Source organism: Eumetopias jubatus, unplaced genomic scaffold (assembly GCF_037043125.1).
Source record: "Eumetopias jubatus isolate StellerSeaLion01/CBP00866 unplaced genomic scaffold, mEumJub1_p1.0 scaffold_10, whole genome shotgun sequence".
Classification (NCBI taxonomy): Eukaryota; Metazoa; Chordata; class Mammalia; order Carnivora; family Otariidae; genus Eumetopias; species Eumetopias jubatus.
The window spans coordinates 96,026,515-96,041,155 of NW_028274816.1; the positions used below are offsets into that span (position 1 = coordinate 96,026,515).

At 44.2% G+C, this 14,641-nt stretch overlaps 1 protein-coding gene across 6 annotated transcripts in view; it reads right to left on the reverse strand.

The window, feature by feature from the left end:
- The window catches only part of MAP3K3 (mitogen-activated protein kinase kinase kinase 3), a 63,620-nt gene extending 53,572 nt beyond the window's left edge, over positions 1–10,048 (reverse strand). The window contains exons 1-2 of one of the 6 annotated variants that reach the window (XM_088028197.1): positions 9,530–10,048; positions 426–547 (exon numbers count right to left, since the gene is read on the reverse strand). In XM_088028197.1, coding sequence (XP_087884323.1) covers positions 426–547; positions 9,530–9,533 — 126 coding nt within the window. In that variant the 5' untranslated portion in view covers positions 9,534–10,048. Of the gene's footprint in view, positions 1–290; positions 369–425; positions 548–882; positions 1,015–9,529 lie in introns of those variants that run through there. The other 5 variants (XM_088028196.1, XM_028087446.2, XM_028087444.2 and 2 more) reach the window with 5 other exon arrangements.
- Between the last annotated feature and the right edge of the window lie 4,593 nt (positions 10,049–14,641).

Below are 14,641 nucleotides of genomic sequence, written 5' to 3' on the forward strand. Positions count from 1 at the left end.
CCTAATTATATTTTATATAAGCTAATACTAATTAATTAATTTTTCCTAAGTATATACTATAAGGTAGCTAAAAAACTTTCTGAGTTAGAGATTATGAATCTGGATTAAACATTTGCCAAATAATCAGTAAAGGAACAGTAATATGAATACTGTCTCTATAAGTAAAGGAATTATTCTTATTCTCTTCAGATGAAACACTAGGCACAAGGTCAGATGCACAAGGCTCTGGGCCTCTAGATCGTGACCCACATGATTTGGTATATATACCATGACTGGTATATATCACTTACCATTTAACAGACTGTGAAAGAAAGGGGCCAATAGCATTCAAGCCTGGTAGTAGAGTATCCTTGGCTTCTTCAAATATTTCCCATTTGAAAACCCCTCCCCAGCAATTTAATTGGGTCTGCCATGGCCACACACACCTGCCTATTTGGGTGACCCGTGTCTTTGTTCTTCATGGTCTCATATCCAGGCACCCGGGGACGTCGGCTCATCTGGAGGGCCACCAGATCCTTCATGATTGAGTTCAATGCCTCCTGTTCATCTGCAATGAAAGAGAGCACAAGGGCTAAGATACTTCAATAAGGACCATAGGTAAGTGTTGAATCGCTATATTGTACGCCTGAAACTATTATTACACTGTATGTTAACTAACTGGAATTTAAATAAAAACTTAAAAAAAAATACAGACCAGCAAATTACTATCACAAATTATATGACTAATACTCAGGGAGTTCTGAGGTAAAATGACAAACTCTGTAACTATAATCACATGCATCTGACGTCTGAAGAATAGGTAACTGAGGTCAGACTATGACCACTTATATTTTAATTGATTCTTAACAAATCTCCAATCAGATTTCTGGCAGCAATATTTACCAATTCACCGGTGGCAAGGGAGGTGCTCAAACAGGGCAATTCTTCCAGTGTCAGAGAAACTCAATGAGGAAAAACAGATGAAAAGTTGCACAGTGTAGTAGGGTACTGAGTGAAAAGATGAATTCATGGAGAGCTGATTATGGGTCAGAGTCACACATAGACTTATTCTTAAAGCATCCCGTGTAGAAGAGCACATTTTAAAAGGTACCAAAAAAAAAAAAAAAAAAGTACCAAACAAGACCTCAGGTAGCTGCTTTGAACAGAAGTTGTTTTACAAGCCTAGTCTGTGAACAACCCCCCTCCCAACTCTTTATAAGTTTATAGGCCTTCTGCTTCCCACAGGGAAGCCAAAAGGCAGTTCTATTGTTTTTCTTCCCTAACTGACGAAGCAATGCATTGTCTCTGCCTTACTGGCATTACTTTTAATCCCCTTTTCTTGAAATAGCATAGAGTACTACAATTCTCACATACTGAAGACAACTGGACAAAACCAGAACCCAAACCAGCCCAATTCCATGTTTTGCAAAATTCTCCCAGGTCCTTCAAGAGATCCTTGTCTACTCAAAGAGCATTTGGGAGTTGAAGATAAATCTGTTGATCGGGAAAGGAATATGAAAGATGAGTTGTTACACATGTTCTGGTGACAAATGAGTCACTCGGGGACCTGGAGCACACCTTAAAAGAAGCAAGTACAAGAGACTCCACCCAGAGAGCACCTATCTTTTGTCTTTTGTCGTTGTTCCTTGGAAATCTTCTAACACCTTGTGGAAAGAACATCATTAAGTACAGAAAGTAAATCTGTGCTATTTGCCTCTTCCCTCTTTCTAGATCAAATGTGCTCAGGTGCCCTGCATACCCTCTGAGGAGGTACAGGAAAGGCAGGAGAAGGGTGCCCACGTGGAGGTTTGTGCCTGCTCATAAAAGTAAAATTAGACTTAAAATGTGCAGGAAAAACACCAGTAGAGTAGCTTCCCATCTAATTCCATTCCAAAATATATACCAAAGTATGTATGAGAGTTGATGGAGGGCCAAAAGGATAAATAAATGGGACAGTGAATGTAAAGAAAGTGGGTATCTACAGAAAGACATGTCAGAGTTAAAACACATACATCCCAAGATAAAATACACAGTCACAGTGAAAACAAAAACAAACACAAATACACACATCCCATCAATTATTTTATATTTTCTAGCAATTTCTCTGTAGGCTCCTTAAAGAAAGGGAACTTGCATGATATTTTGTTTTGTTTTGTTTTTTTAACCTCCCAACCAAGATTTAAAAATTAGAGCATAACATCTAAGCTAGGAAGCCTGGCTTATATATACAATATGTATAGGCTTCTATATTAAGTTGGCTTACCTACTATTTAATATGTGTATACAATTTTGGGGCCAACTGTAGCAGTAAATTGGGATCACTATAAAGAGGATTATGACTAGGTACGTGTTTTCTGAGGCACATCCAGTGATATTCCTAAGAGGAGAATACATGGAGTTTTCAGTATCAAGGTAACCACCCTGTGAATTGGCGATTTCTGTTGTTGTCTCAACTCAGATATCGAACCTAGATGGATGTGAATATACACACAGAGACGCACAACACATGCTTTTCAAGTCAAATCCACGACAAGTAGAACTATAGAATCATTTCTAATTCTATATAAGCTGATGCTATTATAAGAGCTGGTTTATCAGGTTGACAAATTCGGTTTCCAGGAAGCTAACCAATTCTTGGCATTACTCATGGATAAACTTGTTTGGTAGTTCCAGCACTGAGAACACACTAGAGGAATGGTATGGCACTATGTCCTAAAAGGATAACTGACAGAAGGGACACAGGGTTATTGAATCTGATTTTTGTCAAAGTCGAAAACAGGTTCTTAAACTGATACTTCAAACTGAGGATGTGGATAAAGACGGGAAGTAAATCAAGTGGCTCTTTTAGGCATTTCTTCCTGGATTGAGATTTTAACTGAATTATTAACATTCCTCAAAAACAAAAACAAACTTTTAAAAACAAATAGCAGCTTTCTTAGAGTGCAGCAGTCATTTATATGCACTTTAAAGTCAGAAAGACCTGGATTTAAGGAGGCTTTGAACAAATCACTTATCCCCCCTAAGCCTCAGTTTCCTCATCTGTAAAATGGAGATAATAAAAGTATCATCTCACAGAGCTGCTGTATGAGCTAGAGGAAAAAGAACTTATAAATTATTTCTCATGGTACCTACTACTTAGTAAAGCTATAAAAAAAATGCTGGCTATTATCATCAATGGAAAAAGGTCAGTGGGAAAAGACAAGACACTACTTAATCTACCCTAATGCTTAATTTTATTCCTGAATTTTTATTAGTTATTAACAATAACCATTTACTGAGTACCAATATGTATTATATATTAGATAGTTTCAAGCTGTTCAAACTCTAGGGGTAAAAGAATGAATGAGACCCAAATACAAGGTTACACAAATAAAGCGATTGATTTAAGACAGTATACAAACCAGAGTACATAAACACGCACATGTAAAAAAAATTTTACAGTGAGTAGCAAGAGGTTTTTTTTTTTTAAGATTTTATTTATTTATTTGAGAGAGAGAGAATGAGAGAGAAAGCATGAGAGGGGGAGGGTCAGAGGGAGAAGCAGACTCCCCGCCGAGCAGGGAGCCCGATGCAGGACTCGATCCCGGGACTCCAGGATCATGACCTGAGCCGAAGGCAGTCGCTTAACCAACTGAGCCACCCAGGCGCCCTAAGTAGCAAGAGGTTTTATAGATGATTTTACATAATTACCAACAGAAAAAGGATTCTTTCAGAAAAGCAAGCTGTTCAGGCTACACAGGAGAGCTTAAAAAATGAAGTGAAGATGAGAAAAGACCTAAAAACAAGTGAGGGGACTGAGGGGAAGAAAAGCGGGTCAGGGACTGATCCTCAATGAGCAGTAATCCTTATTGAGTAGAGGAGGAAGAAGGTATGCTGGCAAAGAAAACTTTAAGAGGGCTGGGAAAAAACAAGAGTGACACCCAGCATTCAGGACCAAAGAAGGACAGCAGCAGGCATAGGCCAGGCAGGTCCAATAGAGTGGTAGAGGCAGAAACAAAATTTTAAAGGGAATCAAGAAGCTGGAGATTAAAAGGAAATTGGAAGTAGTAGAAATCAACAATTCATTTGTGAACTTTACACATGAATAACTTGAGGCTGGGGTAATAGTTAGTGTGCTATAACCTTGAAAAGATTTCCTGAGGATGGAGGTGGTTTGACACACTTAAAAGCTACCAGGAAGAAGCACAGAGGAAGAAGTTCATTCTAGAGATTAAGAGATTATGACTATAGAGGGAAGGAGTATTCATAGGAAATAGAAAAGGGATCTATGAAATAAGGATTAGAGTTCAGCCTTCAAAAGTGGAAGCTCTCAAGCAGTCTTAAGCAGACAGCTATCCATAATTATCTAGCAGCACGGACTTTTTCTTCTCCGGATACCCTGACCTATGGTCTGGGGGCTGCCAGGCAACACACTCCTCTCTCCTTAGCTCCAGCACGAAGTCAATCTTGCAGACTGAACTACTACTTCTATCTAAAAGCAGGGTCTTAAGGCACTCCCACTTATGAATTCCCTTGGCTAAAAACCCAGAAAAGTTTCTAGTAGCACCAATAAACATTGTTGTCCTGTATGACATCTGTGTACTATGTCAGACACTCTCCCTTTTCCATATATACAAATCCCCAAAGTAATGTTTTAATTGTTGTTTTCATTTAACTAATATTGTTATTTCTTCATGTGGCCAGTGCTCTACCCAGCACTGCCGGATCATCTGATCACACTGCTCACCGAGGAAATGCTGTTTTCAGTGTCCCTGAGTCAGATTTTACTATCTTTTTTTTTTCTTTCTTTAAAGATTTTATTTATTTGACAGAGAGAGAGAGCATGAGCGAGCACAAGCAGGGGGAGCGGCAGGCAGAGGGAGAGGGAGAAGCAGACTCTCCACTGAGCAGGGAGCCCCACATGGGGCTTGATCCCAGGACCCTGGGATCATGACCTGAGCTGAGGGCAGACGCTTAACTAACTGAGCCACCCAGGCACCCCCAGATTTTACTATCTTAATCTTCATGACATTTCACATACCCCCACTGCCTCCACCTTGTTAGTACCCGGGCAAACATCATTTTATAGTAAGTACAAACAAAAAGGCTTGAGCCTCAATTCACAAAAGACTTTTTTTCCTTCATGGACATGGTTGAACCTTTGCTAGATCTCAAAGTCAAATTCTGGTATTTTTCTGTTTCTGGGATATAACAGCCCTTCCAAAGTAACTGATCGTTCAAAATGTATTTATTTTTATTTTTTTTTAATTTTTTAAAGATTTTATTTATTTATTTGGCAGAGACAGAGAGAGCACAAGCAGGAGGAGCAGCAGACAGAAGGAGAGGAAGAAGTAGGCTCCCTGCTGAGCAGGGAGCCCGATGTGGGGCTCGATTCCAGGACCCCAGGATCATGACCTGAGCAGAAGACACTTAACCTACTGAGCCACCCAGGTGCTCCTCACAGTTGGATTTTATTTTATTTTTTTATAAAAGATTTTATTTACTTATTTGACAGAGAGAGAGAGACAGCGAGAGCAGGAACACAAGCAAGGGGAGCAGAAGAGGGAGAAGCAGACTTCCTGTCGAGCAGGGAGCCTGACCTGGGGCTCGATCCCAGGACCCTGGAATCATGACCTGAGCCAACGGCAGATGCTTAACAGACTGAGCCACCCAGGCACCTCAAGAAGCAGTTTTCTTGGTTCTGTTTATATAAGCTATTCCTTTAGTCTTTGCACATTTATTTATAAGCTCTTATGTGTCGGGAGCAGTATTAGGCCCCATATCTGCATTTATCCTGCCTTAAGAAGTTACTTTAAGAAGGTAAGGTGAGCCAGAAACATGTAAACAAGTGAGTACAAACGGTGTTGTAGGTACTTTATCAAAATGGTATAAAGGTGCATAGGAGCAAGAGATTAATTCTGTAGTTTTGGGATTGACATACATAATCCTATAGTTTCCAGACCTTTAGGTTAAATTCATTAAACGTTAAAATAAAATACAGCGGTGATATGTTGATTCTTACGAGGAAGCAACAGCTTACTTTGTAATATGTATTTTTAAATTTTGGGGGCGGCTGGGTGGCTCAGTCAGTTAAGTGTCTGCCTTTGGCTCAGGTCATGATCTTGGGGTCCTGGGATCAAGTCCCGAGTCAGGCTCCCTGCTCAGCGGGGAGTCTGCTTCTCCTTCTCCCTCTGCCTCTCCCCCAGCTTGTGCTCAGTGTCTCTCTCGCTCTGGCTCACTCTCTCTCTCAAATAATCTTTAAAAATAAAAAATAAGGGGCGCCTGGGTGGCTCAGTCAGTTAAGCATCTGCCTTTAATGTTGACTCATTAAATTGTGACCCAAATTTCAATTAAAACAGTTGGCCAGAGTCTAGATTGTCAGGTTGTCAGATTCTAGACAAGCTGAACTGACAGCGGTCTAACTGGGAGCTCACAACAGCCCTGAAATCTTAGAGACCCAAGGTGTCTGTAAATCACAATGATTCTGACTTCCAACCAAGCTATCAAAGCAGAACCAACCCATCCTTAATCCTGTACTCAGTTCACTATAGTTTCCTGTAACATTTCCAAGTTGTTACATGTTTTTCAATAACACTTCCCACTAAGTTTCAGATTGCATTTCTAAAAAGTCCAAATATACACTAGTGAATTAGTCTCAAGTGTTATTAACAGCATTTGCCACTATAATTACTAAAACTGGGAAAGAATTCTAGTGACCAAGAAAAATGACCAATCCCAATTTTTTTTAATAACCACATAGTATTAAAGCCAAAAAAAAGAAGCATATCTCCATATTTCCTATTATTTACAAGGGTAAGTGTACTACAGGGATAAATGTAGTTCCCACTAGAAATTTACTGGCGCTAACAGCCAATATAAAATCTAACCTGTTTTTATTATCAACCCAAGTTGTCAAACAAGCTTGAGTCTGGGGCTTTGAACAGCTCAGGAAAAGATGACTGTTCACCAAAGAACCTACAGGGCAGGGACTCCATTTAGTTTTGGTCCTTTCCTCACTGGGCTGAAGTTTAACAAGTATAATGAAACTATTAATAAGTCTGTATGTCTCTCTTATCAACCTCTTGCTGTATCACAGTTTATTTAGAGCCATAGCAACTAAAGAAAACCTGGGAATCTGAATTTTCATCATATACATCACCAGAATGGAAACCAGTACTTAAGAGACTCTGTGTGTGTGTGTATGTGTGTGTGTGTGTGTGTGCGCGGGCGCGTGCATGTGTGTGTGTACACATATCCTTGCTGAACCTTTTATAAAGTAAATTAAAGGTCAGGCTCTGGAAGAATTCAGTATTAGCTCTAATTGCATATCAAGGTCATCTACAAAAAAGAGAGAATGGTATGAGGGGAACCCGCTGGAGAAATTTAGGCCAGTGGCTCTTAAACCAGCTTGCCTAATTTTTCGGCAGCCACCAAGCAAGTTAGTTCCCCTCTCACTGCCTCAGTTTCTTTATATAAAACAGACAGTGGGAACAAATGAAAAGCAGAGTTCCTGGTCCTCTTTTCTTTGGGGTTCTGGCCCCTACCAATATAGTTCCTTTCCTCCCCATCACTTGTCTCACCATAAACTCATACACTTAAAATAGTTTTTAAAAATGTCTTGAAGGGGCTCAGTCGTTAAGCCTTCAGCTCAGGTCATGATCCTGGGGTCCTGGGATCGAGCCCTGCATCGGGCCCCCTGTTCAGCGGAAAGTCTGCTTCTCCCTCTCCCATTCCCCCTTCTTGTGTTCCCTCTCTCACTGTCTCTCTGTCAAATAAATAAATAAAATCTTAAAAATAAAATAAAAATGTCTTGAAATGTGAAAACAGGCTGACATCTATTTTCAGGTTAGACATGCAAATGTAATCAACAAATCTGGGCACTCTTACTGATTCAGCAGTCAAGAAAGTGGGGAGTGGGAGTCTGCCCATCCTCAAGTATTACATACTCCCTATCAGGACTTAAGACTGCCCTCACAAGACAAAGAGGAAAGACTATCACAAACATAAGTTCACAAACCAATTCAAGGACTGAGTTCAATCATCAAATTCCAAAACACAAGATAAATGTTTGAAGCCTGGGGAGGACAAGAAGAATCATGTGCCCCATTTATAGTAAATGTTCGGTAAGTATTTGTTCAATTATGTATTTAAATACCAAGCCTTACTGGGTTCCTTTTCTGCTTACTGTCACAGGAGACTTACACCAGAAGAGCACGCGCTTTTGAAGCAAAGCATGGGAAGGAAACAATAAACCCAGCAAATGAACAAACCCATCCTTTACTGTACAAGGGCAGCGCAGAATAGAACAAGGCAATTCATTCAAAGGCACAGTGTAGAGACAGGCAGCAAAACAGTATCTGCTCAATGTGACACAGCATACACTTAACCTTCTACGAAACGACGTGACCTTGCTATAGGGCAAAGCAAATATTAACGTTCTCTCTTCACATGCATGGCACTTCACAGATACAATGAATGCCTTTGCAAAGGATCCTTTCATTGAGGTTTACTCCCTGGTTATTTAGGACAATACCAAATACTTTGCAAAACTTGTGATTGTGGACAACAGTAACACAATAACCGATCCAACAAGAGAAGCAAAGTACATCTAAAATGTTATTTGCTTCTTAACCTAGTCCAATAATCATTTGCTAAATTACCAAAAAGGACAACGAAATATAATTCAGTTCAAATGCCGCGTGTGGAAGGCATGAAAAGCGTTTCTTAGATTACATCTTCACAACTGAAATTGCAAGTATTGATAAAAAGGAAATGATTTCATAGATTCTTTTGTGCAGCGAATGCTTCTTTTAAAAAGTTACATAATTTCAGGGATACCGCTAAATAAAAATAATGGATATAAAACATTGCAACCGGATTTTTCAAAAAGTAGGATGTGGATTATAACTGGCAGTCCCCGACCAATTCCTAACCTCCAGCAATCTGCGTGCGGCTCGCATTTCTCAACCGCGCTGTTGGTAACAGTGATTGCTGTTTTAATCACCTCCCAGCCTATCTCCCCGCACGCCCTCCCCCCTGCGCTGGGGAGCGCACAGGGCTCGAGAGCAAGCCCCGGGAACTCTCGCTGGCCGGCCTGTGTGAGCAAAGGGAAGGAAATGACACAGGCAGGAAAAAAAAGCAAATCAAGGAAAAGACACAACAGCAGCTGGGCCTGCACCAGCCTCCAGCCCGGGCCCCACACTGAGCTCCCGCTCCCCCGCCCTCGGGCTCGCGGTCCGGCTCGCTCGGGCCGGAGCGGGCTGCCCCGCAGAGCACGGGCCCTCGATCCCGCCGCCGCCTTCTCGGGATGCGCCCGCCGCGCGGCCCAGAAGGCGGCTGCCCAGGGGGCTCCAACGGCCGGGACCGCCCGGGCGGGCCGGGGAAAACCGAACCTCCGCCCCGGCCGCCGAGCCGAGAGCGGGGCGGGCGGGCGGGCGCAGTCGGTCCGCAGCCCGGGCCGGGCGGTTTGTCCATGCCTGTCAGGCGGCCGCCCAGGGTCCTCCTCCCCTCAGCCCGGGGCGGGGCGACGCGAAGCAGCGCGGGCACAGGCCGGGGCGGTGGCGACACTCACCCATGGTGGCGATGGCGGCGGCGGCGGCTCGGGCCCGAGTGTCACCTCCGCAGCCGGAGCTGCATGCCGGGGACCCGGGCGGCGGGGACGGCAGCGGGCCTGGCTCCGCGCGGGGGGCGCGGGCTGCGCTCGGGGCCCCCGCCGCCTCCCCAGGCTCCGGCTCCGGCTCCGCCCGCGGCCGGGCGCTGTGGCATGGGCAGGGTGGCCCGCTACATCCCCGGCGCTCCTCGGCTCGGCCCGGCCCGGCCTTGGCGGCGCCGCTCGGCCCGCCCGCCCGCCAGTCTCTCAGTCCCTTAGTCGCTCCGTCCGGCCACCGTTCTCCACCTCAGGAACGCTCCGAAAAACAAACCGCTGGTCGCGCAGCTCGCCCCCTTGTCTGTCACTCACCGCAGCGCCCGCCAATCCCAGGCAGTCGCTGGACCTTCGTACCACCCCCACTCACTTCACCAGCCAATAACAGGGAGGAAGTCGCTGCCCCAGTCGCCCCCCAACTCCGCTCTCTCCCCAACACCCTAACTCTCAGTCGCCAGCTAATCATCAGCACCACACGATGAACCAATCCCGCCTACTCTCGCAGAATGCCAATGGACGAAGCCAAGGCCGTTTCCGAGGGCTGTCTAACTGCCTGCCAATCATCGAAACAGCACCCGGTTCACTCTCTGCTAGCCAATCACGCAGAGGGCTCTGAGCACCCGCCTCTGCGCATCCCTCGCCGTCTCGCCCTCCCTCTCTCCCCGGGAGGTGTTGGTTGCTCCAATCACAGCTCGCGCGTGAGGCTCCGCCCACATTCCCACCTCCCGTGGGTCACTGAAGGCTCGGCGGGCGCGCGGGCTGGCGCTGTTCCCCTCCGGCTACTTTGGGGCTGGAGTTTGGGAAAGCGTCTGGAGGGGCCGCCGGCCTCCCGCCCTCCCTGCTCTCGGCCGCCAGGGCGGCCCCTGAGGCCGGCGTCCTGCCCTCCCTGTGCCCGCGCCGGGCGCCCAATAAGCGGGGTGGGTTCTGGCTCTGAGCGCTTCCCGGCGTGTGGCCACCTCTGCCGCCCGATCCCCTGACAAGCCCTCCGGTCCGGACGCTGCGCTTGCCCGGAGGCAGGGGCGGCCTCACCACTGCCCGCCTTTTCCTGGGTCTCCCACCTCCGGGGCCACACCCTCAGAGGGGCCGGGGTAGTCCTGGAATGTGGGTCCTCGGAAGTCTGGGAGTTCCGCTGCTGGCCAGGGCCGACACCAGTAAGTGGCAAAGTCAGAGAGGTTCTTTCGGATAAAAGCTTTTTTTCTTTGGTTATGAAAGCAATACAAGCTCTTCGAAGTAAAACTGAAAAAAAAAAAAATTCCACCCCAGGGATAATTTTCTCTCTTTCCTACCAAGATACACGTTTGACAAAAATGGCTTCATACTGTTTTGTAGTATGCTTACATTTTATAAATGTTTTCCCGTGCCACCGAAATACTGTTCCAAAACAATTGTACTGGCTGCATATTTCAAAATAGAGAATGACCATAAATAATTTCTCCAACCCTCATTGTTCAACATTTTATACACCCAGGTCTTCAGATGCCAAGTCCATCACAATTAATATGGGCTCCCTTCCTCTAGTCCTTGTTCCGGTGTAATACAAATCAGACGCCGGAATGATCTTCCTTTCATGCTATTTTCAACCGTCAACTAAGAATCTTTGGTGGTGGCTTTGCCTTGGGTGCCAAATCTCTCAAGAATTACCTTGGACTCCCCTCTTTCTTTACACTCCCTCCTCCCCCCAATATTTAATCAGGCCCCTTGTCCTGGTTTTTTTTAACCTCTCTCCAAACAAGCTTTTAAATCTGTCATTCCCCCACTTGATTAGATCCCTACCCAGTTTATTGTAGTTCCTAACTATAATAATCTCTTTTCTGGGAAGGGGAGAAAGAAAAAAGGGAAAGAAAATTAATAATTATCAGTCATTTATTATATGCCAGGCACATCATCTTATTTAATCTTTCCAATAACTCTGAGGTAAGCAATACTATTGGCATTTAAATGATGAAATTGAAGCTCAGAGAAGTTAAGGACCATGTCCAAGTGGTAGAGCCAGGATTCATAACAGGTCTATCTGCCACCCAAAGGTCATGTTCTTGTACCAGTCCAGTGTTTCTCAACTGCTTTTTCATTACCCCCCCCCCAGGAGAAAATTTTGCATTACTAAATAAATGTAAATTCTAATGTGAGAAATTAAATACTAAGGAATAAGATTTGGTCAAGTAGGGTTGAGCTTTGAAGGCCACATACCACTGTATTATCTAAGATTTTTTTTCACCCCTTAATCATTTTTCACTCCACTGGGGTATCACCCTGGTGAGAATGTGTGTAATAAGCCAGTGCTGGAGGTCCCAATCTACCAATGTGAGGCTCATATCTGACCCTTAATTTTATAGACCTGTGAGATAAATATAAAAGAAAAACAGAACTATGCAAGTGGAAATCTAGTACTCACTCCATTGCCTGTATTGGAAGGGTTATTCAGCAGCTTCTCTTGGAATGTCTGAAACACATCTCCAATTTCACAAGTTTCACACTGAACTCTTTATCCTTTCCCCCTCCCCCTAAAACACCCTGCTCCTCTATTTTCCCAATTGTTAAAATACAAACCTAGAAGTCTTCCTTGGTTTTGCTCTTTGCCTAACACCCCTATATCTAATCCTTCAGCAGGTCTTCTCGCCTCTGGTTTCAAAATATATCTGAATCCAACCACTTCTCATCACTACCACCCTGGTCCAAGTTTCTACCCTCTCCTGGATGACTGCCCTACCTCCTAACCCGTTACTCCTTTCCTCTGTGGTCACCTGAAAAATGATTCTCTACACAGCAGCCAAAGCGATCCTTGTAAAATGTAATTCAGATGCCACCGTCCTGCTATTAAGCCTCCAATGGCTTCCCATTGCACTTAGAATAAAACCCAAACTCTTTGTCATGGCCTTTCGGGCTCAAGAGGAGCTGGCCCTGCCATCCTCTCCTACCTCATCTCTACCTCTCTCCCATGATCACTCTTCCAGCCACACTGCCTTCTTACCACATTTTGGGCCTACCAAGCTCAGGACCTTTGCACTTGCCATTTGTTCTACCTGGAATGCTCTTCCCCAAAGTGTTCCCATGGCTAATTCCTGCATTTTATTCAGGTCTTTGCTCAAACGTCAACTCTTTTGAGTTTCTAAGCACCCCATCCAAAAGAGCCTCTCTCCTCTCCATCATTCTTTATTCTGCCTTATTTTTCTTCACAGTGACTAAAATTGTATTTTACTTGTCTTTCCTCTAACTACAATGAACATAAAGCTGTGTGGCAGCAGGGATTTTGTCCTGTTCACTGCCTTACCCTATCACCAGCACTTAGAATAGTGCCTCACACATAGTAGAGAACCACAGTACAACCACATAAGTCTTTAGCTGAAAAGAGCCTTATGACTTTCCTTCCTTCTAGTAACTGCTTCCTTTCCATTATGTCTCTTAACAGCCATCTCAAACATTCCCATGCTGAAGTTACCATACTAGACTTTCTTCTGAGCTCCCAAGACATCATCCTCTAGCCTCCCATAGGCACCTCAAATTCTACAGGTCCAAACTGAATTCATCTTTTTCCTCCATAGTTCCGTATTTCCTCTGCCATCTTCAGTTTCACAAGTTGGCCCTGTGAACTCTCGACCTTGGAGAACTCTTCCTCTCCATTTCCCTCCTCCCACAGCTAACCTTGACCATGTCACCAATCTGTCCATTCCTCTCCCACCCTCAGCTCCACCATCCTAGTTCAAACCCAGTATAACAGTGTCTGCTTACATCACAGGGTGATCTTTCTAAAACGGACACCTGATCCTGTCATGCTCTGCTTAAAAACTTTACAGTTTCCTATGGCCCTTAGGATAAGTCAAATATGTGAATGGAGTTAAGAAGGCCCTTCAGGACTCAGGCTATGCCTCTCCAGCCACAAGCTTTTCCATTTCCCACCTCTGCCAACCCCATCATTCAGATTCTATGTTCTGGCCACACGGAACCACTGGAGTTCATCTCGCCTCTATACCTCTGCATCTGCTATTTTGTTTTAAACACTCTTCTCCTCCACTCTTCCCCCCACCCCCATTCTTTCAGGAAAGAACTAAGCCTGAACATCACTCCCTCCATGAAACCCTTCAGACAAATACAATTCTGGGTACCAGATCACCTAGTACTTTCTTTATCAAAGCACCTATCCCACTCTGTTGTAACTGCCTTTAAGGAAGTAAGCATAGAGACAGAAGCTGTCATTCAAATTGGTATGCCTAGCATTTTTCACAGTACAATTGAAAAACATTTCATTTAAAAAACATTTTCCTTGGAACACTACATCAAAAACTAATGATGTAATGTATGGTGATTAACATAACAATAAAAAATTATTTAAAAAAATAAAAAACATTTTCTTGAGTAAGTGAACCTCAACTGGGGATGTTAGTAGTTGAATGTAATCTCCACAAGTGTGCCCTTTTAGTTTATTTTTTTCTTTCTATATTGTTTCTCTCCTCACTCTTCATTTTCCCCATGTGAAGCCTCCCATCTGGGCCATGCCTCCTCAAGTCTGTTCCCCGGTTTCACACTGAGTAGATGCCCCTGGTTAAGTACCTGAGTCATACCTGATCCCAAGGATCACAACCTGCCCCTAATGCTCAGGGCTTCAGGCAGCCTGATATACCAGCTGAACATTTTCCTTTTTTCTTTCAAGAGCATAGGGACACTTGGACACGAGATAGGGAATAATAAACATGAATGAATTCTTTTCAGGGATAGCTCAATGAATTTGGTATTAAACCTGAAAACAAGGGGTGCTTGGGTGGCTCAGTTGGTTAAGGGTCAGACTCTTGATTTTGGCTCAGGTCATGATCTCAGGGTCAAGACTGAGCCCTGCGTCAGGCTCCAAGCTGGGTGTGGAGCCTGCTTAAGATTCTCTTTCTCTCTCCCTCTGCCCGCCACCCCTGCTTATGGTGCATGCTCTCTGAAAAAAAAAAAAAAAAGAAAAAACCAACAAAGCTACCACCTGATTTGATGAAAATTCTTTTTATTTTTTTTTAAGATTTTCTTTATTTTTATTTATTTGAGAAGAAAGAGTGAGCATGAGTG